This window comes from Eucyclogobius newberryi, unplaced genomic scaffold (assembly GCF_026437365.1).
Source record: "Eucyclogobius newberryi isolate DKJ021-1_F unplaced genomic scaffold, fEucNew1.0.hap1 SCAF_22, whole genome shotgun sequence".
Lineage (NCBI taxonomy): Eukaryota > Metazoa > Chordata > Actinopteri > Gobiiformes > Gobiidae > Eucyclogobius > Eucyclogobius newberryi.
In genome coordinates this window covers 28889592-28917091 of record NW_027315857.1, presented here as the reverse complement: position 1 = coordinate 28917091, position 27500 = coordinate 28889592, and the positions used below count along the sequence as shown (strand labels likewise).

Genomic DNA, 27500 nt, shown 5'->3' with positions numbered 1-27500 from the left:
CTTATGTGTGTGTTGTGTGTGTGTGTTGTGTGTGTGTGTGTGTCTTATGTGTGTGTTGTGTGTGTGTGTGTGTCTCATGTGTGTTTTGTGTGTGTGTGTGTGTGTCTTATGTGTGTGTTGTGTGTGTGTGTGTGTGTGTGTGTGTGTGTGTGTCTTATGTGTGTGTTGTGTGTGTGTGTGTGTGTGTGTGTGTGTCTTATGTGTGTGTTGTGTGTGTGTGTGTGTCTTATGTGTGTGTTGTGTGTTTTCAGATGAAGTGGTGCTGAAGTTTGAAAGAGCCAGAGTCCGAGCGAGAAACGTGGCGTACGACACGTTGCCTGTGATAATCCACGGCAACGGACCCACCAAGGTACGACTCCTGAGCCAATCAGATCACAGCACATGAGGAACGCATGTGCACATTGGTCGAGCAGAGCTTAATGGGCGTCGGCACAAAGTATTATCCATAAATGTCCTGCTCTTCTCCTTCTGAATCTGTTTTAGGGTTTATTTAGAGACAAAGACATAAGATCATCAATGTTTCTTTTGGCTCTCAATTATTCAACACATTTTTTTAAATCAAATTTTTCCCACAAAATTTCCATCATTTGTCCTAAATATTTTCCCACATCTTTTCATCGCCTGCTGGTCTGACGCGGCTGGCCTGACGCGGCTGGTCTGACCCGGCTGGTCTGACCCGGCTGGTCTGACGCGGCTGGTCTGACGCGGCTGGTCTGACGCGGCTGGTCTGACGCGGCTGGTCTGACGCGGCTGGTCTGACGCGGCTGGCCTGACGCGGCTGGCCTGACGCGGCTGGTCTGACCCGGCTGGTCTGACCCGGCTGGTCTGACCCGGCTGGTCTGACCCGGCTGGTCTGACCCGGCTGGTCTGACGCGGCTGGTCTGACCCGGCTGGTCCTACGCGGCTGGTCTGACGCGGCTGGTCTGACCCGGCTGGTCTGACGCGGCTGGTCTGACGCGGCTGGTCTGACGCGGCTGGTCTGACGCGGCTGGTCTGACGCGGCTGGTCTGACGCGGCTGGTCTGACCCGGCTGGTCTGACTCTGTTTCCGCTGCAGTTGCAGCTGAACTACCTGGGGAACTACGTGCCTTCAGCCTGGACCTATGAGAACGGCTGTGGCGGCTGTGACGACGCCCTGCTGGACCTGGACGAGCTGCAGGTGCGTCTGAAGCCCTTTCACAATAAAAGAGTGAGACCGTGACTCCGCCTCCTCTACTCCAGGATGAAGATCTGCCTCTGGTGCACGTGGGCGTGTTCATCGAGAAGCCCACGCCCTTCATGGAGGAGTTTCTACAGCGACTGACCACCATGAACTACCCCTCCACCAGACTCCGCCTCTTCATCCACAACAACGTAAGACTAGAGTCCTCAAGGTCAGACTAGAGTCCTCAAGGTCAGACTAGAGTCCTCAACGTAAGACTAGAGTCCTCAAGGTAAGACTAGAGTCCTCAAGGTCAGACTAGAGTCCTCAACGTAAGACTAGAGTCCTCAACGTAAGACTAGAGTCCTCAAGGTCAGACTAGAGTCCTCAACGTCAGACTAGAGTCCTCAACGACAGACTAGAGTCCTCAACGTCAGATTAGAGTTCTCAACGTCAGATTAGAGTTCTCAACGTCAGACTAGAGTCCTCAACGTCAGACTAGAGTCCTCAACGTCAGACTAGAGTCCTCAACGACAGACTAGAGTCCTCAACGTCAGATTAGAGTTCTCAACGTCAGATTAGAGTTCTCAACGTCAGACTAGAGTCCTCAACGTAAGACCTGAGTCCTCAACGTAAGACCTGAGTCCTCAACGTAAGACCTGAGTCCTCAACGTCAGACCTGAGTCCTCAACGTCAGACCTGAGTCCTCAACGTCAAACTAGAGTCCTCAACACGACAGATTAGAGTCCTCAACACGACAGATTAGAGTCCTCAACGTCGGACTAGAGTCCTCAACGTCAGATTAGAGTCCTCAACGTCAGATTAGAGTCCTCAACGTAAGACCTGAGTCGTCAAAATAAGACTAGAATCCTCTAAGTAAGATTATAGTCCTCAACGTCGGACTAGAGTCCTCAACGTCAGACTAGAGTCCTCAACGTCAGACTAGAGTCCTCAACGTCAGACTAGAGTCCTCAACGTAAGACCTGAGTCCTCAAAATAAGACTAGAATCCTCTAAGTAAGATTATAGTCCTCAACGTCGGACTAGAGTCCTCAACGTCAGACTAGAGTCCTCAACGTCAGATTAGAGTCCTCAACGTCAGATTAGAGTCCTCAACGTCAGATTAGAGTCCTCAAAGTAAGACTAGAGTCTTCAACGTCAGACTAGAGTCCTCAACGTCGGACTAGAGTCCTCAACGTCGGACTAGAGTCCTCAACGTCAGACTAGAGTCCTCAACGTCAGACTAGAGTCCTCAACGTCGGACTAGAGTCCTCAACGTCAGGCTAGAGTCCTCAACGTCGGACTAGAGTCCTCAACGTCGGACTAGAGTCCTCAACGTAAGACCTGAGTCCTCAACGTAAGACTAGAGTCCTCAACGTAAGACTAGAGTCCTCAACGTCAGACTAGAGTCCTCAACGTCAGACTAGAGTCCTCAACGTCAGACTAGAGTCCTCAACGTCAGACTAGAGTCCTCAACGTCAGACTAGAGTCCTCAACGTCAGACTAGAGTCCTCAACGACAGACTAGAGTCCTCAACACGACAGACTAGAGTCCTCAACACGACAGACTAGAGTCCTCAACGTCAGACTAGAGTCCTCAACGTAAGACTAGAGTCCTCAACGTAAGACCTGAATCCTCAACGTAAGACTAGAGTCCTCAACGTCAGACTAGAGTCCTCAACGTAAGACCTGAGTCCTCAAAGTAAGACCAGAGTCCTCAAAGTAAGACTAGAGTCCTCAACGTCAGACTAGAGTCCTCAACACGACACACTAGAGTCCTCAACACGACAGACTAGAGTCCTCAACGTAAGACCTGAGTCTTCAACGTCAGACTAGAGTCCTCAAAGTAAGACTAGAGTCCTCAACGTAAGACCTGAGTCCTCAACGTCAGACTAGAATCCTCTAAGTAAGATTATAGTCCTCAACGTCGGACTAGAGTCCTCAACGTCAGACTAGAGTCCTCAACGTCAGATTAGAGTCCTCAACGTCAGATTAGTCCTCAACGTCAGATTAGAGTCCTCAACGTCAGACTAGAGTCCTCAAAGTAAGACTAGAGTCTTCAACGTCAGACTAGAGTCCTCAACGTAAGACCTGAGTCTTCAACGTCAGACTAGAGTCCTCAAAGTAAGACTAGAGTCCTCAACGTCAGACGTAAGACTAGAGTCCTCAACGTCAGACTAGAGTCCTCAACGTCAGACTAGAGTCCTCAACGTAAGACTAGAGTCCTCAACGTCAGACGTAAGACTAGAGTCCTCAACGTCAGACTAGAGTCCTCAACGTCAGACTAGAGTCCTCAACGTCAGACTAGAGTCCTCAACGTCAGACTAGAGTCCTCAACGTCAGACTAGAGTCCTCAACACGACACACTAGAGTCCTCAACGTAAGACTAGAGTCCTCAACGTCAGACGTAAGACTAGAGTCCTCAACGTCAGACTAGAGTCCTCAAAGTAAGACTAGAGTCCTCAACGTCAGACTAGAGTCCTCAACGTCAGACTAGAGTCCTCAACGTCAGACCTGAGTCCTCAACGTAAGACCTGAGTCCTCAACGTAAGACCTGAGTCCTCAACGTCAGACTAGAGTCCTCAACGTCAGACTAGAGTCCTCAACGTCATACTAGAGTCCTCAACGTCAGACTAGAGTCCTCAATGTCAGACTAGAGTCCTCAACGTCAGATTAGAGTCCTCAACGTCAGATTAGAGTTCTCAACGTCAGACTAGTCCTCAACGTAAGACCTGAGTCCTCAACGTAAGACCTGAGTCCTCAACGTCAAACTAGAGTCCTCAACACGACAGACTAGAGTCCTCAACGTAAGACCTGAGTCCTCAACGTAAGACTAGAGTCCTCAACGTCAGACCTGAGTCCTCAACGTCAAACTAGAGTCCTCAACACGACAGATTAGAGTCCTCAACAACAGACTAGAATCCTCTAAGTAAGATTATAGTCCTCAACGTCGGACTAGAGTCCTCAACGTCAGACTAGAGTCCTCAACGTCAGACTAGAGTCCTCAACGTCAGACTAGAGTCCTCAACGTCAGACTAGAGTCCTCAACGTCAGACTAGAGTCCTCAACGTAAGACCTGAGTCCTCAAAATAAGACTAGAATCCTCTAAGTAAGATTATAGTCCTCAACGTCGGACTAGAGTCCTCAACGTCAGACTAGAGTCCTCAACGTCAGATTAGAGTCCTCAACGTCAGACTAGAGTCCTCAACGTCGGACTAGAGTCCTCAACGTAAGACCTGAGTCCTCAACGTAAGACCTGAGTCCTCAACGTAAGACTAGAGTCCTCAACGTAAGACTAGAGTCCTCAACGTCAGACTAGAGTCCTCAACGTCAGACTAGAGTCCTCAACGTAAGACTAGAGTCCTCAACGTCAGACTAGAGTCCTCAACGACAGACTAGAGTCCTCAACACGACAGACTAGAGTCCTCAACACGACAGACTAGAGTCCTCAACACGACAGACTAGAGTCCTCAACGTCAGACTAGAGTCCTCAAAGTAAGACTAGAGTCCTCAACGTAAGACCTGAATCCTCAACGTAAGACTAGAGTCCTCAACGTCAGACTAGAGTCCTCAACGTCAGACTAGAGTCCTCAACGTAAGACCTGAGTCCTCAAAGTAAGACCAGAGTCCTCAAAGTAAGACTAGAGTCCTCAACGTCAGACTAGAGTCCTCAACACGACACACTAGAGTCCTCAACACGACAGACTAGAGTCCTCAACGTAAGACCTGAGTCCTCAACGTCAGACTAGAGTCCTCAACGTCAGATTAGAATCCTCAACGTCAGATTAGAGTCCTCAACGTCAGATTAGAGTCCTCAACGTCAGACTAGAGTCCTCAAAGTAAGACTAGAGTCTTCAACGTCAGACTAGAGTCCTCAACGTAAGACCTGAGTCTTCAACGTCAGACTAGAGTCCTCAAAGTAAGACTAGAGTCCTCAACGTAAGACCTGAGTCCTCAACGTCAGACTAGAGTCCTCAACGTAAGACTAGAGTCCTCAACGTAAGACTAGAGTCCTCAACGTCAGACTAGAGTCCTCAACGTCAGACTAGAGTCCTCAACGTCAGACTAGAGTCCTCAAAGTAAGACTAGAGTCCTCAACGTCAGACTAGAGTCCTCAACGTCAGACTAGAGTCCTCAACGTCAGACTAGAGTCCTCAACGTCAGACTAGAGTCCTCAACACGACACACTAGAGTCCTCAACACGACAGACTAGAGTCCTCAACACGACAGACTAGAGTCCTCAACACGACAGACTAGAGTTCTCAACGTAAGACTAGAGTCCTCAACGTAAGGCCTGAATCCTCAACGTAAGACCTGAATCCTCAACGTAAGACTAGAGTCCTCAACGTCAGACTAGATTCCTCAACGTCAGACTAGAATCCTCAAAGTAAGACTAGAGTCCTCAACGTCAGACTAGAGTCCTCAACGTCAGACTAGAGTCCTCAACGTCAGACTAGAGTCCTCAACGTCAGACTAGAGTCCTCAACGTCAGACTAGAGTCCTCAACGTCAGACTCGAATGTCGTCTTGAGCGTGTTGTGTATTTCAGGTGGTGTTTGGACGGTTTGGTTTTATGTCTTGAGCGTGTTGTGTGTTTCAGGTGGTTTTTGGACGGTTCTGTTGCGTGTCTTGAGCGTGTTGTGTGTTTCAGATGGTGTTTGGACGGTTTGGTTGCATGTCTTGAGCGTGTTGTGTGTTTCAGGTGGTTTTTGGACTGTTTGGTTGCGTGTCTTGAGCGTGTTGTGTGTTTCAGGTGGTGTTCGGATGGTTTCGTTGCTTGTCTTGAGCGTGTTGTGTGTTTCAGGTGGTGTTTGGACAATTTGGTTGCATGTTTTGAGCGTGTTGTGTGTTTCAGGTGGTTTTTGGACGGTTTGGTTGCGTGTCTTGAGCGTGTTGTGTGTTTCAGGTGGTGTTTGGACGGTTTTGTTGCGTGTCTTGAGCGTGTTGTGTGTTTCAGGTGTTTTTTGGACGGTTTGGTTGCGTTTCTTGAGCGTGTTGTGTGTTTCAGGTGGTGTTTGTCGGTTTTGTTGCGTTTCTTGAGCGTGTTGAGTATTTCAGGTGTTTTTTGGACGGTTTGGTTGCATGTCTTGAGCGTGTTGTGTGTTTCAGGTGTTTTTTGGACTGTTTGGTTGCGTGTCTAAAGCGTGTTGAGTGTTTCAGGAGGTTTTTGGACGGTTTTGTTGCGTGTCTTGAGCGTGTTTTGTGTTTCAGTTGTTTTTTGGACAGTTTGGTTGCATGTCTTGAGCGTGTTGTGTGTTTCAGGTGGTGTTTGGAAGGTTTGGTTGCGTTTCTTGAGCGTGTTGTGTGTTTCAGGTGGTGTTTGGACGGTTTCGTTGCTTGTCTTGAGCGTGTTGTGTGTTTCAGGTGTTTTTTGGACGGTTTGGTTGTATCTTGAGCGTGTTGTGTGTTTCAGGTGGTGTTTGGACGGTTTTGTTGCGTGCCTTGAGCATGTTGTGTGTTTCAGGTGGTGTTTGGATGGTTTTGTTGCGTGTCTTGAGCGTGTTGAGTGTTTCAGGTTGTGTTTGGATGGTTTTGTTGCATGTCTTGAGCGTGTTGAGTGTTTCAGGTGGTGTTTGCATGGTTTGGTTGCGTGTCTTGAGCGTGTTGTGTGTTTCAGGTGGTGTTTGGACGGTTTGGTTGCGTTTCTTGAGCGTGTTGTGTGTTTCAGGTGGTGTTTGGACGGTTTTGTTGCGTTTCTTGAGCGTGTTGAGTATTTCAGGTGTTTTTTGGACGGTTTTGTTGCGTGTCTTGAGCGTGTTGTGTGTTTCAGGTGGTGTTTGGACGGTTTGGTTGCGTGTCTTGAGCGTGTTGTGTGTTTCAGGTGGTGTTTGGTTGCGTGTCTTGAACGTGTTGTGTGTTTCAGGTGGTTTTTGGACTGTTTGGTTGCGTGTCTTGAGCGTGTTGTGTGTTTCAGGTGGTGTTTGGATGGTTTCATTGCTTTTCTTGAGCGTGTTGTGTGTCAGGTGGTGTTTGGACGGTTTGGTTGCGTGTCTTGAGCGTGTTGAGTGTTTCAGGTGGTGTTTGGACGGTTTTGTTGCGTGTCTTGAGCGTGTTTTGTGTTTCAGTTGTTTTTTGGACAGTTTGGTTGCATGTCTTGAGCGTGTTGTGTGTTTCAGGTGGTGTTTGGACGGTTTGGTTGCGTTTCTTGAGCGTGTTGTGTGTTTCAGGTGGTGTTTGGACGGTTTCGTTGTTTGTCTTGAGCGTGTTGTGTGTTTCAGGTGGTTTTTGGACGGTTTGGTTGTATCTTGAGCGTGTTGTGTGTTTCAGGTGGTGGTTGGACGTTTTTTTTGCGTGTTTTGAGCGTGTTGAGTGTTTCAGGTGGGTTTTGGACGGTTTGGTTGCGTGCCTTGAGCGTGTTGTGTGTTTCAGGTGGTGTTTGGATGGTTTTGTTGCGTGTCTTGAGCGTGTTGTGTGTTTCAGGTGGTGTTTGGACGGTTTGGTTGCATGTCTTGAGCGTGTTGTGTGTTTCAGGTGGTGTTTGGACGGTTTCGTTGCGTGTCTTGAGCGTATTGTGTGTTTCAGGTGGTGTTTGGACGGTTTGGTTGTATGTCTTGAGCGTGTTTTGTGTTTCAGGTGGTGTTTGGACGGTTTGGTTGCGTTTATTGAGCGTGTTGTGTGTTTCAGGTGGTGTTTGGACGGTTTCGTTGCTTGTCTTGAGCGTGTTGTGTGTTTCAGGTGGGTTTTGGACGGTTTGGTTGCGTGTCTTGAGCGTGTTGTGTGTTTCAGGTGTTTTTTGGACGGTTTGGTTGCGTGTTTTGAGCTTGTTGTGTGTTTCAGGTGGTGTTTGGATGGTTTTGTTGCGTGTCTTGAGCGTGTTGAGTGTTTCAGGTTGTGTTTGGACGGTTTTGTTGCGTTTCTTGAGCGTGTTGAGTGTTTCAGGTGGTGTTTGGACGGTTTGGTTGCATGTCTTGAGCGTGTTGAGTGTTTCAGGTGGTGTTTGGACGGTTCGGTTGCGTGTCTTGAGCGTCTTGTGTGTTTCAGGTGGTGTTTGGACGGTTTCGTTGCTTGTCTTGAGCGTGTTGTTTGTTTCAGGTGGTTTTTGGATGGTTTGGTTGCGTGTCTTGAGCGTGTTATGTGTTTCAGGTGGTGTTCCATGAGAAACACGTGGACAGTTTCTGGCAGAGACACAAATCCTCGTTCCCTGATGCGGTTCTCGTTGGTCCAGAGGAAAACCTTCAGGAGGACGAGGCGCGGAACATGGCTGTGTACGGAACATTTACTCTTCAGTCTTTGTTTAGTTCAAATGTGTTTCAGGAGAAGAACAGTGTTTCTTGTTTCAGCTCCGCGTGTCACAAAGATCCAGGCTGTGATTATTTCTTCAGCATCGACTCAGACGTGGCTCTGACGAACCCCGACACTCTGCGCCTGCTCATCCAGGAAAACAGGTCCGTCCTCGGTTCCACCGCCACGACGAGCCACTGTGCCATGACGCTAGTCCTGATGCTAGTCCTGATGCTAGCCATGACGCTAGTCCTAATGCTAGTCCTGGTGCTAGTCCTGATGCTAGTCCTGATGCTAGTCCCGATGCTAGCCATGACGCTAGTCCTGATGCTAGTCCTGATGCTAGTCCTGATGCTAGTCCTGATGCTAGTCCTGATGCTAGTCCTGATGCTAGTCCTGACGCTAGCCATGACGCTAGCCATGACGCTAGTCCTGGTGCTAGTCCTGATGCTAGTCCTGATGCTAGTCCCGATGCTAGCCATGACGCTAGTCCTGATGCTAGTCCTGATGCTAGTCCTGATGCTAGTCCTGATGCTAGTCCCGATGCTAGCCATGACGCTAGTCCTGACGCTAGTCCTGACGCTAGTCCTGATGCTAGTCCTGATGCTAGTCCTGATGCTAGTCCTGATGCTAGCCATGACGCTAGTCCTAATGCTAGTCCTGGTGCTAGTCCCGGTGCTAGTCCCGGTGCTAGTCCCGATGCTAGTCCCGGTGATAGTCCCGGTGCTAGTCGGTTCTTGTCCCGGTTCTTGTCCCGGTTCTTGTCCCGGTTCTGTCCCGGTTCTTGTCCCGGTTCTTGTCCCGGTTCTTGTCCCGGTTCTTGTCCCGGTTCTGTCCTAAAGTTCGCTCTTGTTTCAGGTCTGTGATCGCTCCAGTTCTCTCCAAACACGGGAAACTGTGGAGTAACTTCTGGGGAGCTTTGAGTCCAGAAGGGTTCTACTCCAGGTCTGAGGACTACATCGAGATCGTGCAGGCCAAAAGGACGTGAGTCTCTTAAGACGAGCTTTTATTATGTTGGACCTCAAAAGGAAGTGAGTCTCTTAAGATGAGCTTTTATTATGTTGGACCTTCAAGAAACGGGGAAAACGGCAACATTCAAACCTCGTCCTTGTGTTCTTCTGACCTGGTCCTTGTGTTCTTCTGACCTGGTCCTTGTGTTCTTCTGACCTTGTCCTTGTGTTCTTCTGACCTGGTCCTTGTGTTCTTCTGACCTCGTCCTTGTGTTCTTCTGACCTGGTCCTTGTGTTCTTCTGACCTGGTCCTTGTGTTCTTCTGACCTTGTCCTTGTGTTCTTCTGACCTGGTCCTTGTGTTCTTCTGACCTCGTCCTTGTGTTCTTCTGACCTCGTCCTTGTGTTCTTCTGACCTGGTCCTTGTGTTCTTCTGACCTGGTCCTTGTGTTCTTCTGACCTGGTCCTTGTGTTCTTCTGACCTCGTCCTTGTGTTCTTCTGACCTCGTCCTTGTGTTCTTCTGACCTGGTCCTTGTGTTCTTCTGACCTGGTCCTTGTGTTCTTCTGACCTGGTCCTTGTGTTCTTCTGACCTGGTCCTTGTGTTCTTCTGACCTCGTCCTTGTGTTCTTCTGACCTCGTCCTTGTGTTCTTCTGACCTCGTCCTTGTGTTCTTCTGACCTCGTCCTTGTTTCCTCCTAAACCTCGTCCTTGTGTCCTCCTAACCCTGATCCTTGTGTCCTCCTAAACCTCGTCCTTGTGTCCTCCTAACACTGATCCTTGTGTCCTCCTAAACCTCGTCCTTGTGTCCTGGTCCTTGTGTCCTAACTCTGGTCCTTGTCTTCCAGAGGCGTGTGGAACGTCCCGTACCTGACTCAGGTTTATCTGATCCAAGGTTCAGTTCTCAGGTCCAAACTGAGCCATGTCCAGCTCTTCAGCGACAAAGACCTGGACCCGGACATGGTCTTCTGCCGCAGCGTCCGGGACCAGGTCAGTCCCGCTTAGTCTGGTTATAGTCCGGTTATTGTCCGGTTATTGTCCGGTTATAGCCCGGTTATAGTCCGGTTATTGTCCGGTTATTGTCCGGTTATAGCCCGGTTATAGTCCGGTTATAGTCCGGTTATAGCCCGGTTATAGCCCGGTTATAGTCCGGTTATAGCCCGGTTATAGCCCGGTTATAGCCCGGTTATAGCCCGGTTATAGCCCGGTTATAGCCCGGTTATAGCCCGGTTATAGCCCGGTTATAGCCCGGTTATAGTCCGGTTATAGCCCGGTTATAGCCCGGTTATAGCCCGGTTATAGCCCGGTTATAGTCCGGTTATAGTCCGGTTATTGTCCGGTTATAGCCCGGTTATAGCCCGGTTATAGCCCGGTTATAGTCCGGTTATAGCCCGGTTATAGCCCGGTTATAGCCCGGTTATAGTCCGGTTATAGTCCTGTTGTAGCCTGGTTATAGTCCGGTTATAGCCCGGTTATAGCCCGGTTATAGCCCGGTTATAGCCCGGTTATAGTCCGGTTATAGCCCGGTTATAGTCCGGTTATAGTCCGGTTATAGCCCGGTTATAGCCCGGTTATAGTCCTGTTATAGCCTGGTTATAGTCCTGTTATAGCCTGGTTATAGCCCGGTTATAGCCCGGTTATAGTCCGGTTATAGTCCGGTTATAGCCCGGTTATAGCCCGGTTATAGCCCGGTTATAGTCCGGTTATAGCCCGGTTATAGCCCGGTTATAGTCCGGTTATAGCCCGGTTATAGCCCGGTTATAGTCCGGTTATAGCCCGGTTATAGTCCTGTTATAGCCTGGTTATAGCCCGGTTATAGCCCGGTTATAGCCCGGTTATAGTCCGGTTATAGTCCTGTTATAGTCCTGTTATAGCCCGGTTATAGTCCTGTTATAGCCCGGTTATAGCCCGGTTATAGTCCGGTTATAGTCCTGTTATAGTCCTGTTATAGCCCGGTTATAGTCCTGTTATAGCCCGGTTATAGTCCGGTTATAGCCCGGTTATAGCCCGGTTATAGCCCGGTTATAGCCCGGTTATAGTCCGGTTATAGTCCTGGTCTGGTTCTGATCCCAGTCTTTGCGTCTCAGGGCGTCTTCATGTTCGTGTCCAACAGAGACGAGTTTGGACGACTTGTTTCCACCACAAACTTCAACACGACGCGTCTTCATCCTGACATGTGGCAGATCTTTGACAACCCTGTGGTGAGCGGGAGGGCATCTGAGGCACTCTGAGGCACTCTGAGGCACTCTGAGGCACTCTGAGGCACTCTGAGGCACTCTGACTCTGCGGGAGGGCATCTGAGGCACTCTGAGGCACTCTGAGGCACTCTGACTCTGCGGGAGGGCATCTGACTCATATTATGGTCTGGTTTCAGGACTGGAGAGAGAAATACATCAGCCAAAACTACTCCAAGATCTTTGAGGACGAGAAGAACTTTGTGGAAGAGGTTAGTCCTTTAGTCCTGCTTTAGACCCGCTTTAGTCCTGTTTTAGACCCGCTTTAGTCCTGTTTTAGACCTGCTTTAGTCCTGTTATAGACCTGCTTTAGTCCTGCTTTAGTCCTGCTTTAGACCTGCTTTAGACCCGCTTTAGTCCTGTTTTAGACCCGCTTTAGTCCTGCTTTAGTCCTGCTTTAGACCTGCTTTAGTCCTGCTTTAGTCCTGCTTTAGTCCTGCTTTAGTCCTGCTTTAGTCCTGCTTTAGTCCCGCTTTAGTCCTGTTTTAGACCTGCTTTAGTCCCGCTTTAGTCCTGCTTTAGTCCCGCTTTAGTCCTGTTTTAGTCCTGTTTTAGACCTGCTTTAGTCCCGCTTTAGTCCTGCTTTAGTCCTGCTTTAGTCCTGCTTTAGTCCTGCTTTAGTCCTGCTTTAGACCCGCTGTAGACCCGCTTTAGTCCTGCTTTAGTCCTGCTTTAGACCTGCTTTAGTCCTGTTATAGACCCGCTTTAGACCCGCTTTAGCCCTGCTTTAGTCCCGCTTTAGTCCTGCTGTAGACCTGCTTTAGTCTTGCTTTAGACCTGCTTTAGTCCTGCTTTAGTCCTGTTTTAGACCTGCTTTTGTCCTGCTTTAGTCCCGCTTTAGTCCTGCTTTAGTCCTGTTTTAGACCTGCTTTAGTCCTGCTTTAGTCCCGCTTTAGTCCTGCTTTAGTCCTGTTTTAGACCTGCTTTAGTCCCGCTTTAGACCTGCTTTAGTCCTGTTATAGACCCGCTTTAGTCCTGCTTTAGTCCTGCTTTAGTCCCGCTTTAGTCCTGTTATAGACCCGCTTTAGTCCTGCTTTAGTCCTACTTTAGTCCTGCTTTAGTCCTGCTTTAGTCCTGCTTTAGTCCTGCTTTAGACCTGCTTTTGTCCTGCTTTAGTCCCGCTTTAATCCCGCTTTAGACCCGCTTTAGTCCCGCTTTAGTCCTGTTATAGACCCGCTTTAGTCCTGCTTTAGTCCTGTTATAGACCCGCTTTAGTCCTGCTTTAGTCCTACTTTAGTCCTGCTTTAGTCCTGCTTTAGTCCTGCTTTAGTCCTGCTTTAGACCCGCTTTAGTCCTGCTTTAGACCTGCTTTTGTCCTGCTTTAATCCCGCTTTAGTCCCGCTTTAGTCCTGCTTTAGACCCGCTTTAGACCTGGTCCTGGTCCTGGTCCTGGTTCTGGTTCTGGTTCTGGTCCTGGTTCTGGTTCTGGTTCTGGTTCTGGTCCTGGTCCTGGTCCTGGTCCTGGTCCTGGTTCTGGTTCTGGTCCTGGTTCTGGTCCTGGTCCTGGTTCTGGTCCTGACCCGGTTCTCCCTCAGCCTTGTCCAGATGTTTACTGGTTCCCGGCGTTCTCAGAGAGAATGTGTGACGATCTTGTGGAGACGATGGAGGACAACGGCCAGTGGTCTGGAGGCACCAACAAGGTACTTCTACTATTACTAGTACTTCTACTAGTACTAGTACTTCTACTAGTACTAATACTTCTACTAGTACTTCTACTATTACTATTACTAGTACTTCTACTAGTACTAGTACTTCTCACTCTCTCTCTCTCTCACACACATGTAGTACTTTTACACACATGTAGTACTCTTACACACATGTAGTACTTTTACACACATGTAGTACTTTTACACACATGTAGTACTCTTACACACATGTAGTACTCTTACACACATGTAGTACTCTTACACACATGTAGTACTTTAACACACATGTACTTTTACTCACATGTAGTACTCTTACACACATGTAGTACTCTTACACACATGTAGTACTCTTACACACATGTAGTACTCTTACACACATGTAGTACTTTAACACACATGTACTTTTACTCACATGTAGTACTCTTACACACATGTAGTACTCTTACACACATGTAGTACTCTTACACACATGTAGTACTCTTACACACATGTAGTACTTTAACACACATGTACTTTTACTCACATGTAGTACTCTTACACACATGTAGTACTCTTACACACATGTAGTACGTTTACACACATGTAGTACTTTTACACACATGTAGTACTCTTACACACATGTAGTACTTTTACACACATGTAGTACTCTTACACACATGTAGTACTCTTACACACATGTAGTACGTTTACACACATGTAGTACTTTTACACACATGTAGTACTCTTACACACATGTAGTACTTTTACACACATGTAGTACTCTTACACACATGTAGTACTTTTACTCACATGTAGTACTCTTACACACATGTAGTACGTTTACACACATGTAGTACTTTTACACACATGTAGTACTCTTACACACATGTAGTACTTTTACACACATGTAGTACTCTTACACACATGTAGTACTCTTACACACATGTAGTACTCTTACACACATGTAGTACTTTTACACACATGTAGTACTTTTACACACATGTAGTACTCTTACACACATGTAGTACTTTTACACACATGTAGTACTTTTACTCACATGTAGTACTCTTACACAAATGTAGTACTCTTACACACATGTAGTACTTTAACACACATTTAGTACTTTTACACACATGTAGTACTCTTACTCACATGTAGTACTCTTACACACATGTAGTACTACTTACACACATGTAGTACTACTTACACACATGTAGTACTCTTACACACATGTAGTACTTTTACACACATGTAGTACTCTTACACACATGTAGTACTCTTACACACATGTAGTACTTTTACACACATGTAGTACTCTTACACACATGTAGTACTCTTACACACATGTAGTACTCTTACACACATGTAGTACTCTTACACACATGTAGTCCTTTAAAACACATGTAGTTACACACATGTAGTACTTTAACACACATGTAGTACTTTTATACACATGTAGTACTCTTACACACATGTAGTACTTTTACACACATGTAGTACTCTTACACACATGTAGTACTCTTACACACATGTAGTACTCTTACACACATGTAGTACTTTTACATACATGTAGTACTCTTACACACATGTAGTACTTTTACACACATGTAGTACTCTTACACACATGTAGTCCTTTAAAACACATGTAGTTACACACATGTAGTACTTTAACACACATGTAGTACTTTTATACACATGTATTACTCTTACACACATGTAGTACTCTTACACACATGTAGTACTCTTACACACATGTAGTACTCTTACACACATGTAGTACTTTTACACACATGTAGTACTTTTACACACATGTAGTACTCTTACACACATGTAGTACTCTTACACACATGTAGTACTTTAACACACATGTACTTTTACACACATGTAGTACTCTTACACACATGTAGTACTCTTACACACATGTAGTACTTTTACACACATGTAGTACTCTTACACACATGTAGTACTTTTACACACATGTAGTACTCTTACACACATGTAGTACTCTTACACACATGTAGTACTCTTACACACATGTAGTACTTTTACACACATGTAGTACTTTAACACACATGTAGTACTTTTACACACCTGTAGTACTCTTACACACATGTAGTACTTTTACACACATGTAGTACTTTTACACACCTGTAGTACTCCTACACACATGTAGTACTTTTACACACATGTAGTACTTTTACACACATGTAGTACTCTTACACACATGTAGTACTTGTACTACGTTCTCACTCTGTGTCTCTGCTTCCACAGGACGTTCTCACTCTGTGTCTCTGCTTCCACAGGACGTTCTCACTCTGTGTCTCTGCTTCCACAGGACGTTCTCACTCGGTGTCTCTGCTTCCACAGGACGTTCTCACTCTGTGTCTCTGCTTCCACAGGACGTTCTCACTCGGTGTCTCTGCTTCCACAGGACGTTCTCACTCGGTGTTTCTGCTTCCACAGGACGTTCTCACTCGGTGTCTCTGCTTCCACAGGACGTTCTCACTCGGTGTTTCTGCTTCCACAGGACGTTCTCACTCTGTCTCTGCTTCCACAGGACGTTCTCACTCGGTGTCTCTGCTTCCACAGGACGTTCTCACTCTGTGTCTCTGCTTCCACTGGACGAGCTTCTGGAGGACGTTCTCACTCGGTGTCTCTGCTTCCACAGGACGTTCTCACTCTGTCTCTGCTTCCACAGGACGTTCTCACTCTGTGTCTCTGCTTCCACAGGACGTTCTCACTCTGTGTCTCTGCTTCCACAGGACGTTCTCACTCTGTTTCTGCTTCCACAGGACGTTCTCACTCTGTGTCTCTGCTTCCACAGGACGTTCTCACTCTGTGTCTCTGCTTCCACAGGACGTTCTCACTCTGTGTCTCTGCTTCCAAAGGACGTTCTCACTCTGTGTCTCTGCTTCCACAGGACGTTCTCACTCTGTGTCTCTGCTTCCACAGGACGTTCTCACTCTGTGTCTCTGCTTCCACAGGACGTTCTCACTCTGTGTCTCTGCTCCCACAGGACGTTCTCACTCTGTGTCTCTGCTCCCACAGGACGTTCTCACTCTGTGTCTCTGCTTCCACAGGACGTTCTCACTCTGTGTCTCTGCTTCCACAGGACGTTCTCACTCTGTGTCTCTGCTTCCACAGGACGTTCTCACTCTGTGTCTCTGCTTCCACAGGACGTTCTCACTCTGTGTCTCTGCTCCCACAGGATGTTCTCACTCTGTGTCTCTGCTTCCACAGGACGTTCTCACTCTGTGTCTCTGCTCCCACAGGACGTTCTCACTCTGTGTCTCTGCTTCCACAGGACGTTCTTACTACTCTGTGTCTCTGCTCCCACAGGACGTTCTCACTCTGTGTCTCTGCTCCCACAGGACGTTCTCACTCTGTGTCTCTGCTTCCACAGGACGTTCTCACTCTGTGTCTCTGCTTCCACAGGACGTTCTCACTCTGTGTCTCTGCTCCCACAGGACGTTCTCACTCTGTGTCTCTGCTCCCACAGGACGTTCTCACTCTGTGTCTCTGCTCCCACAGGACGTTCTCACTCTGTGTCTCTGCTCCCACAGGACGTTCTCACTCTGTGTCTCTGCTTCCACAGGACGTTCTCACTCTGTGTCTCTGCTTCCACAGGACGTTCTCACTCTGTGTCTCTGCTTCCACAGGACGTTCTCACTCTGTGTCTCTGCTCCCACAGGACGTTCTCACTCTGTGTCTCTGCTCTCACAGGACGTTCTCACTCTGTGTCTCTGCTCTCACAGGACGTTCTCACTCTGTGTCTCTGCTCTCACAGGACGTTCTCACTCTGTGTCTCTGCTTCCACAGGACGTTCTCACTCTGTGTCTCTGCTTCCACAGGACGTTCTCACTCTGTGTCTCTGCTCCCACAGGACGTTCTCACTCTGTGTCTCTGCTCCCACAGGACGTTCTCACTCTGTGTCTCTGCTTCCACAGGACGTTCTTACTACTCTGTGTCTCTGCTCCCACAGGACGTTCTCACTCTGTGTCTCTGCTTCCACAGGACGTTCTCACTCTGTGTCTCTGCTTCCACAGGACGTTCTCACTCTGTGTCTCTGCTTCCACAGGACGTTCTCACTCTGTGTCTCTGCTCTCACAGGACGTTCTCACTCTGTGTCTCTGCTCTCACAGGACGTTCTCACTCTGTGTCTCTGCTTCCACAGGACGTTCTCACTCTGTGTCTCTGCTTCCACAGGACGTTCTCACTCTGTGTCTCTGCTCCCACAGGACGTTCTCACTCTGTGTCTCTGCTCCCACAAGACGTTCTCACTCTGTGTCTCTGCTTCCACAGGACGTTCTCACTCTGTGTCTGCTCCCACAGGACGTTCTCACTCTGTGTCTCTGCTTCCACAGGACGTTCTTACTACTCTGTGTCTCTGCTCCCACAGGACGTTCTCACTCTGTGTCTCTGCTTCCACAGGACGTTCTCACTCTGTGTCTCTGCTTCCACAGGACGTTCTCACTCTGTGTCTCTGCTTCCACAGGACGTTCTCACTCTGTGTCTCTGCTCCCACAGGACGTTCTCACTCTGTGTCTCTGCTTCCACAGGACGTTCTTACTACTCTGTGTCTCTGCTCCCACAGGACGTTCTCACTCTGTGTCTCTGCTTCCACAGGACGTTCTCACTCTGTGTCTCTGCTTCCACAGGACGTTCTCACTCTGTGTCTCTGCTTCCACAGGACGTTCTCACTCTGTGTCTCTGCTCCCACAGGACGTTCTCACTCTGTGTCTCTGCTCCCACAAGACGTTCTCACTCTGTGTCTCTGCTTCCACAGGACGTTCTCACTCTGTGTCTGCTCCCACAGGACGTTCTCACTCTGTGTCTCTGCTTCCACAGGACGTTCTTACTACTCTGTGTCTCTGCTCCCACAGGACGTTCTCACTCTGTGTCTCTGCTTCCACAGGACGTTCTCACTCTGTGTCTCTGCTTCCACAGGACGTTCTCACTCTGTGTCTCTGCTCCCACAGGACGTTCTCACTCTGTGTCTCTGCTCCCACAAGACGTTCTCACTCTGTGTCTCTGCTTCCACAGGACGTTCTCACTCTGTGTCTGCTCCCACAGGACGTTCTCACTCTGTGTCTCTGCTTCCACAGGACGTTCTTACTACTCTGTGTCTCTGCTCCCACAGGACGTTCTCACTCTGTGTCTCTGCTTCCACAGGACGTTCTCACTCTGTGTCTCTGCTTCCACAGGACGTTCTCACTCTGTGTCTCTGCTTCCACAGGACGTTCTCACTCTGTGTCTCTGCTCCCACAGGACGTTCTCACTCTGTGTCTCTGCTTCCACAGGACGTTCTTACTACTCTGTGTCTCTGCTCCCACAGGACGTTCTCACTCTGTGTCTCTGCTTCCACAGGACGTTCTCACTCTGTGTCTCTGCTTCCACAGGACGTTCTCACTCTGTGTCTCTGCTTCCACAGGACGTTCTCACTCTGTCTCTGCTTCCACAGGACGAGCGTCTGGCTGGAGGATACGAGAACGTTCCCACAGTCGACATTCACATGAATCAAATCGGCTTCGAGAAAGAGTGGCTCAAGTTCCTCAAAGAATACATTGTTCCTGTGACTGAGAAGCTCTATCCAGGCTACTACCCCAAGGTACTGGACCAGGACCAGGACCAGGACCAGGACCAGGACCATGACCATGACCATGACCATGACCATGACCATGACCATGACCAGGACCAGGACCAGGACCAGGACCAGGACCAGGACCAGGACCAGGACCAGGACCATGACCATGACCATGACCATGACCATGACCATGACCATGACCATGACCATGACCATGACCATGACCATGACCATGACCATGACCATGACCATGACCAGGACCAGGACCAGGACCAGGACCATTGGACTCTGGACTCTGGACTCTGGACTAACTCTGGTCTCTCTCTCAGGCTCAGGCTGTGATGAACTTCGTGGTCCGGTATCGTCCTGACGAGCAGCCGTCTCTGAGGCCTCATCACGACTCGTCCACCTTCACCATCAACATCGCCCTCAACCGCAAGGACATCGACTACCAGGTGAGAACGTGTGTGTGAGAACGTGTGTGTGAAAACGTGTGTGTGAGAACGTGTGTGTGAGAACGTGTGTGAGAGAACGTGTGTGAGAGAACGTGTGTGAGAACGTGTGTGAGAACGTGTGTGAGAACGTGTGTGAGAACGTGTGTGTGAGAACGTGTGTGTGAGAACGTGTGTGTGAGAACGTGTGTGAGAGAACGTGTGTGAGAGAACGTGTGTGAGAGAACGTGTGTGAGAACGTGTGTGAGAACGTGTGTGTGAAAACGTGTGTGTGAGAACGTGTGTGAGAGAACGTGTGTGAGAACGTGTGTGTGAAAACGTGTGTGAGAGAACGTGTGTGAGAGAACGTGTGTGTGAGAACGTGTGTGAGAACGTGTGTGTGAGAACGTGTGTGAGAACGTGTGTGAGAACGTGTGTGTGAGAACGTGTGTGAGAACGTGTGTGAGAACGTGTGTGAGAACGTGTGTGTGAGAACGTGTGTGAGAGAACGTGTGTGAGAGAACGTGTGTGTGAAAACGTGTGTGAGAACGTGTGTGTGAGAACGTGTGTGTGAGAACGTGTGTGTGAGAACGTGTGTGAGAACGTGTGTGAGAACGTGTGAGAGAACGTGTGTGTGAAAACGTGTGTGAGAACGTGTGTGTGAGAACGTGTGTGTGAGAACGTGTGTGTGAGAACGTGTGTGTGAGAACGTGTGTGAGAACGTGTGTGAGAACGTGTGTGAGAGAACGTGTGTGTGAGAACGTGTGTGAGAGAACGTGTGTGAGAACGTGTGTGTGAGAACGTGTGTGTGAGAACGTGTGTGTGAGAACGTGTGTGTGAGAACGTGTGTGAGAACGTGTGCGAGAGAACGTGTGTGAGAACGTGTGCGAGAACGTGTGTGAGAACGTGTGTGAGAGAACGTGTGTGTGAGAACGTGTGTGAGAGAACGTGTGTGTGAGAACGTGTGTGAGAGAACGTGTGTGTGAGAACGTGTGTGAGAACGTGTGTGAGAACGTGTGTGAGAGAACGTGTGTGTGAGAACGTGTGTGAGAGAACGTGTGTGTGAGAACGTGTGTGAGAACGTGTGTGAGAACGTGTGTGAGAACGTGTGTGAGAACGTGTGTGTGAGAACGTGTGTGTGAGAACGTGTGTGAGAGAACGTGTGTGAGAACGTGTGTGAGAGAACGTGTGTGAGAACGTGTGTGTGAGAACGTGTGAGAGAACGTGTGTGTGAGAACGTGTGTGTGAGAACGTGTGTGAGAACGTGTGTGAGAACGTGTGTGTGAGAACGTGTGTGTGAGAACGTGTGTGTGAGAGAACGTGTGTGAGAACGTGTGTGAGAACGTGTGTGTGAGAACGTGTGTGAGAACGTGTGTGAGAGAACGTGTGTGAGAACGTGTGTGAGAACGTGTGTGAGAACGTGTGTGTGAGAACGTGTGTGAGAGAACGTGTGAGAGAACGTGTGTGTGAGAACGTGTGTGTGAGAACGTCTGTGTGAGAACGTGTGTGTGAGAACGTGTGTGAGAGAACGTGTGTGAGAGAACGTGTGTGAGAACGTGTGTGAGAACGTGTGTGAGAACGTGTGTGAGAGAACGTGTGTGAGAACGTGTGTGTGAGAATGTGTGTGTGAGAACGTGTGTGAGAACGTGTGTGTGAGAACGTGTGTGTGAGAACGTGTGTGTGAGAACGTGTGTGAGAACGTGTGTGTGAGAACGTGTGTGTGAGAACGTGTGTGAGAACGTGTGTGAGAACGTGTGAGAGAACGTGTGTGAGAACGTGTGTGAGAACGTGTGTGAGAACGTGTGTGAGAGAACGTGTGTGAGAACGTGTGTGTGAGAATGTGTGTGTGAGAACGTGTGTGAGAACGTGTGTGTGAGAACGTGTGTGTGAGAACGTGTGTGTGAGAACGTGTGTGAGAACGTGTGTGTGAGAACGTGTGTGTGAGAACGTGTGTGTGAGAACGTGTGTGAGAACGTGTGTGTGAGAACGTGTGTGAGAACGTGTGTGAGAACGTGTGTGTGAGAACGTGTGTGTGAGAACGTGTGTGTGAGAACGTGTGTGTGAGAACGTGTGTGAGAACGTGTGTGAGAACGTGTGTGTGAGAACGTGTGTGTGAGAACGTGTGTGTGAGAACGTTACACTGCAGATTCTCTGGTGTAGTGTGTTCTGACCCGGTCACCCTCTGGTTACAGGGCGGTGGTGTAGTGTGGTGTAGTGTGTTCTGACCCGGTCACCCTCTGGTTACAGGGCGGTGGTGTAGTGTGGTGTAGCGTGTTCTGACCCGGTTACCCTCTGGTTACAGGGCGGTGGTGTAGTGTGGTGTAGTGTGTTCTGACCCGGTTACCCTCTGGTTACAGGGCGGTGGTGTAGTGTGGTGTAGTGTGTTCTGACCCGGTCACCCTCTGGTTACAGGGCGGCGGCTGCAGGTTCCTGAGGTACGACTGTAAGGTGGAGGCCCCCAGGAAAGGCTGGTCGTTCATGCACCCGGGACGCTTGACCCACTATCACGAGGGTCTGCCCGTCACCCAGGGAACCAGATACATCATGGTGTCCTTTGTAGACCCTTAGAGCGGGGGCGGAGCCGGGAGAGGGGGCGGAGCCGGGAGAGGGGGCGGAGCCGGGACCGGAGGGCGGAGCCGGGAGCGGAGGGCGGAGCCGGGACCGGGGGGCGGAGCCGGGACCGGGGGGCGGAGCCGGGACCTGGAGCGATGTCTGGACGAGACCTGACCAATGAAAGAGTGTTTCCAGTCATCTGCTCTTCTCTGATTGGTCCATTCAAACACTGCTCTTCTCTGATTGGTCAATTCAAACCCTGCTCTGCTCTGATTGGTCCGTTTGCCCTGGACAGAAGATTGAAGCCAGTTTTTGTAGATATTTTATAATAAATGTATTTTTAGAGCATTTCTAAAGCCGGATCTATTTTTAAAAACTGTGGAACTTGTTTTGCCGTTTGTCTTTTCCTCCTCGAAGCCTCGGCCTGAACATGTGGGACAAAGCCAGATGCCCTGCAGGAGACAAACTCCTTTAACCTTCTGGTTCTGAAACGTTTTTCTTTGTCGTGTTTTTCTTTTTGACTTTATTTAAAAATCTGTGTTTGATTTTTGTACAAACTGCGTTAAGTTATTTTTAATAAAGTTTGGTAAAAATATCTCGTTTTCATGTTTTTATTCTTTGAGTCTGTTTTAGTGAAACTGATGCCACAAGTGTTTATGAATGAAGAGGAAACGTTTCAGCCGCTGAGGGCGGGACAGAAGTTTAAAGAGGACTAACCTCAAAAGTAGGCGTGGCACGTGGCGGATCACGTGACGGACAGTCCCTGGAGCGTGTCAGAACTCACTATTGAACAACTTTAAAACTCAATGTTTTAAGAAGAAAATTATGAATCGACCTCTAAACAAAGACACACTTTTGATGTCAAGGCCTGACCCTGACCCTGACCCTGACCCTGACCCTGACCCTGACCCTGACCCTGACTCTGACCCTGACTCTGACGCTAACCCTGACCCTGACGCTAACCCTGACCCTGACCCTGACCCTGACCCTGACCCTGATGCTAACCCTGACCCTGACGCTAACCCTGACCCTGACCCTGACGCTAACCCTAACCCTGACCCTAACCCTAACCCTGACCCTAACCCTGACCTTGACCCTGACGCTAACCCTGACCCTGACGCTAACCCTAACCCTGACCCTGATGCTAACCCTAACCCTGACCCTGACTCTGACGCTAACCCTGACCCTGACGCTAACCCTAACCCTAACCCTGACCCTGACTCTGATTCTGACGCTAACCCTGACCCTAACCCTGACCCTAACCCTGACCCTGACCCTAACCCAGACGCTAACCCTAACCCTGACCCTGACTCTGACCCTCCGCGAGAGACGAGACAGGCGGTGAAACAAAGAGACATTGAAGATCCACCTGGTCTAATGAGCCACAGGCTCTAACCCAATATCCCTTGGGTGCTTTAATGCAGATACAGCCCAAAATGAGCTTATTGTCCATCAAATGGATGTTAGGACGGCTTGTTGATATGTTGACATGGTGACATGGTGACATGTTGACATGTTGTGACATGGTGACATGGTGACATGTTGTGACATGGTGACATGGTGACATGGTGACATGTTGACATGTTGACATGTTGACATGGTGACATGTTGACATGGTGACATGGTGACATGTTGACATGTTGACATGTTGACATGTTGACATGGTGACATGGTGACATGGTGACATGTTGACATGTTGACATGTTGACATGTTGACATGGTGACATGGTGACATGTTGACATGTTGTGACATGTTGACATGGTGACATGGTGACATGGTGACATGTTGACATGTTGACATGTTGACATGTTGACATGTTGACATGGTGACATGTTGACATGGTGACATGGTGACATGTTGACATGTTGACATGTTGACATGGTGACATGGTGACATGTTGACATGTTGTGACATGTTGACATGGTGACATGTTGACATGTTGTGACATGTTGACATGGTGACATGTTGACATGTTGACATGGTGACATGGTGACATGGTGACATGTTGACATGTTGACATGTTGACATGTTGACATGTTGTGACATGTTGACATGTTGACATGGTGACATGTTGACATGGTGACATGTTGACATGTTGACATGTTGACATGTTGACATGGTGACATGGTGACATGGTGACATGTTGACATGGTGACATGGTGACATGTTGACATGTTGACATGTTGACATGGTGACATGTTGACATGGTGACATGGTGACATGGTGACATGTTGACATGTTGACATGTTGACATGGTGACATGTTGACATGGTGACATGGTGACATGTTGACATGGTGACATGTTGACATGGTGACATGGTGACATGTTGACATGTTGACATGGTGACATGTTGACATGGTGACATGTTGACATGTTGACATGTTGACATGGTGACATGTTGACAGGGTGACATGTTGACATGTTGACATGTTGACATGTTGACATGTTGACATGGTGACATGGTGACATGTTGACATGGTGACATGGTGACATGTTGACATGTTGACATGTTGACATGTTGACATGTTGACATGGTGACATGTTGACATGTTGACATGTTGACATGGTGACATGTTGACATGTTGACATGTTGACAGGGTGACATGTTGACATGTTGACATGTTGACATGTTGACAGGGTGACATGTTGACAGGGTGACATGTTGACATGTTGACATGTTGACATGTTGACATGGTGACATGTTGACATGGTGACATGGTGACATGTTGACATGGTGACATGGTGACATGTTGACATGGTGACATGTTGACATGTTGACATGGTGACATGTTGACATGTTGACATGTTGACATGGTGACATGTTGACATGTTGACATGGTGACATGTTGACATGTTGACATGTTGACATGTTGACAGGGTGACATGTTGACATGTTGACATGTTGACAGGGTGACATGTTGACAGGGTGACATGTTGACATGTTGACATGTTGACATGGTGACATGTTGACATGGTGACATGTTGACATAGTGACATGTTGACATGTTGACATGTTGACATGTTGACATGTTGACAGGGTGACATGTTGACAGGGTGACATGTTGACATGTTGACATGTTGACATGTTGACATGGTGACATGGTGACATGTTGACATGGTGACATGTTGACATAGTGACATGTTGACATGTTGTGACATGTTGTGACATGTTGTGACATGTTGACATGGTGACATGTTGACATGGTGACATGTTGACATGTTGACATGTTGACATGTTGTGACATGTTGTGACATGTTGACATGGTGACATGGTGACATGTTGACATGGTGACATGGTGACATGTTGACATGGTGACATGGTGACATGTTGACATGTTGACATGTTGACATGTTGACATGGTGACATGTTGACATGTTGACAGGGTGACATGTTGACATGTTGACAGGGTGACATGTTGACATGTTGACATGTTGACATGTTGACATGGTGACATGTTGACATGTTGACATGTTGACATGTTGACATGTTGACAGGGTGACATGTTGACATGTTGACATGTTGACATGGTGACATGTTGACATGTTGTGACATGTTGACATGGTGACATGTTGACATGTTGACATGTTGACATGTTGACATGTTGACATGGTGACATGTTGACATGTTGACATGTTGACATGTTGACATGTTGACAGGGTGACATGTTGACATGTTGACATGTTGACATGGTGACATGTTGACATGTTGTGACATGTTGACATGGTGACATGGTGACATGTTGACATGGTGACATGTTGACATGTTGACATGTTGACATGTTGACATGGTGACATGTTGACATGTTGACATGTTGACATGTTGACATGTTGACAGGGTGACATGTTGACATGTTGACATGTTGACATGGTGACATGTTGACATGTTGTGACATGTTGACATGGTGACATGTTGACATGTTGACATGGTGACATGTTGACATGTTGACATGTTGACATGGTGACATGTTGACATGTTGACATGTTGACATGTTGACATGTTGACAGGGTGACATGTTGACATGTTGACATGTTGACATGGTGACATGTTGACATGTTGTGACATGTTGACATGGTGACATGTTGACATGGTGACATGGTGACATGTTGACATGGTGACATGTTGACATGTTGACATGGTGACATGTTGACATGTTGACATGTTGACATGTTGACATGTTGACAGGGTGACATGGTGACATGTTGTGACATGTTGACATGTTGACAGGGTGACATGTTGACATGTTGTGACATGTTGACATGGTGACATGTTGACATGGTGACATGGTGACATGTTGACATGGTGACATGTTGACATGGTGACATGTTGACATGTTGACATGGTGACATGTTGACATGTTGACATGTTGACATGTTGACATGTTGACAGGGTGACATGGTGACATGTTGTGACATGTTGACATGTTGACACGGTGACACGTTGACACGTTGACACGTTGACACGGTGACACGGTGACACGGTGACACGGTGACACGTTGACATGGTGACATGTTGACATGGTGACATGGTGACATGTTGTGACATGTTGACATGTTGACATGTTGACATGTTGACATGTTGACATGGTGACAGGGTGACATGGTGACATGGTGACATGTTGTGACATGTTGACATGTTGACATGTTGACATGTTGACATGGTGACATGTTGACATGGTGACATGTTGACATGTTGACATGGTGACATGTTGACATGGTGACATGTTGTGACATGTCACCATGGTGACATGTTGACATGTTGACATGGAGGCGCACATTTATTTATTTTAGAAAAGGGAAATAGCCAGAATGTAGAGGCACGATTTTTAGAGGTGTGAACATTTTTGTGACTTTTCGTCAATGTCACTGGGTGAAAAATAGGGGGCGTGTCCCGAGAAGAAGAAGAAGAAGAAGAAGAAGAAGAAGAAGAAGAAGAAGAAGAAGAAGAAGAAGAAGAAGAAGAAGAAGAAGAAGAAGAAGAAGAAGAAGAAGAAGAAGAAGAAGAAGAAGAAGAAGAAGAAGAAGAAGAAGAAGAAGAAGAAGAATTTTTGCATAACATGCTTATATGCACGGAACATGCAAGAGATGGAACGTATTTGTGAGGTACTTATGGCAAATGAGTGCTTTATATGGGGATGACGACCGCCAATGTAAAGTGCTCGTTTAGTGCGAACTTTTGCAAAGGGCTTCGTCCGTTTACAACGGTAATGTTCCATTTTCCTACAACTAATTAGTCTGCACGGGGCGTGCGTGAGTGAAGGAGTGTGTTAGTGAGTGTTTGGAAGTGGGCGAGCGCTCGTGGCACTACGTGCGCACTTTGGCAGCCGTGCTTCGCACGGTCTTACGGGACTAATAGGCCTCTCGCAGCTTGTGGCGCTTGGGCCTAATAATAATAAATGATATATTTATACATGTTTATGTCTTTTACTTGTGTTGATGAAATGAATAAAGCTGATTTAAACTTAAGGTTCATTTCTCTCTCACTTACTTGAGTCACAGCTTTTTACTTCCGCATTATTATTGAATAAAAACGTTCCTTTGACATTTTCACGTTTGTTTTATTTATGACGTTTATGACGCTTCGCTTTTCTCCCGCGTGTCCCTCTGCAGCCGCCGTACTGTCGTCATGGTGCTGGAGAAGAAAGGTTCCGGTGAGTTTGAGCTGAACCTTCACGAACGAACCAAAACCCGCATTAAAGCCGCATTAAACCCGCATTAAACCCGCATTAAACCCGCATTAAAACCCGCATTAAACCCGCGCAAACACG

At 47.9% G+C, this 27500-nt stretch overlaps 2 protein-coding genes and 1 long non-coding RNA gene across 4 annotated transcripts in view; 2 read left to right on the top strand and 1 right to left on the bottom strand.

Annotated features, from left to right (window-relative positions):
• plod3 (procollagen-lysine, 2-oxoglutarate 5-dioxygenase 3) overlaps window positions 1-21804 on the top strand; it is a 55739-nt gene extending 33935 nt beyond the window's left edge. Inside the window, exons 7-19 of one of the 2 annotated variants that reach the window (XM_072458566.1) lie at window positions 252-349; window positions 1057-1158; window positions 1221-1352; window positions 8221-8342; window positions 8418-8522; window positions 9217-9342; window positions 10155-10296; window positions 11394-11507; window positions 11681-11752; window positions 13076-13180; window positions 18627-18773; window positions 19079-19204; window positions 21593-21804. In XM_072458566.1, the coding sequence (XP_072314667.1) occupies window positions 252-349; window positions 1057-1158; window positions 1221-1352; window positions 8221-8342; window positions 8418-8522; window positions 9217-9342; window positions 10155-10296; window positions 11394-11507; window positions 11681-11752; window positions 13076-13180; window positions 18627-18773; window positions 19079-19204; window positions 21593-21748 (1547 nt within the window). In that variant the 3' untranslated portion in view covers window positions 21749-21804. Of the gene's footprint in view, window positions 1-251; window positions 350-1056; window positions 1159-1220; window positions 1353-8220; window positions 8523-9216; window positions 9343-10154; window positions 10297-11393; window positions 11508-11680; window positions 11753-13075; window positions 13181-18626; window positions 18774-19078; window positions 19205-21592 lie in introns of both variants that reach the window. The other variant, XM_072458565.1, reaches the window with a different exon arrangement.
• Window positions 21617-27500, bottom strand: part of LOC140371429 (uncharacterized) — a 16338-nt gene continuing 10454 nt past the window's right edge. The window contains exon 3 of the long non-coding RNA XR_011928467.1: window positions 21617-21743. This is a non-coding gene — a long non-coding RNA (uncharacterized lncRNA). The remainder of the gene's footprint in view (window positions 21744-27500) is intronic.
• znhit1 (zinc finger, HIT-type containing 1) overlaps window positions 27317-27500 on the top strand; it is a 16065-nt gene continuing 15881 nt past the window's right edge. Inside the window, exon 1 of the mRNA XM_072458567.1 lies at window positions 27317-27383. Within this exon, the coding sequence (XP_072314668.1) occupies window positions 27359-27383 (25 nt within the window). The 5' untranslated portion in view covers window positions 27317-27358. The remainder of the gene's footprint in view (window positions 27384-27500) is intronic.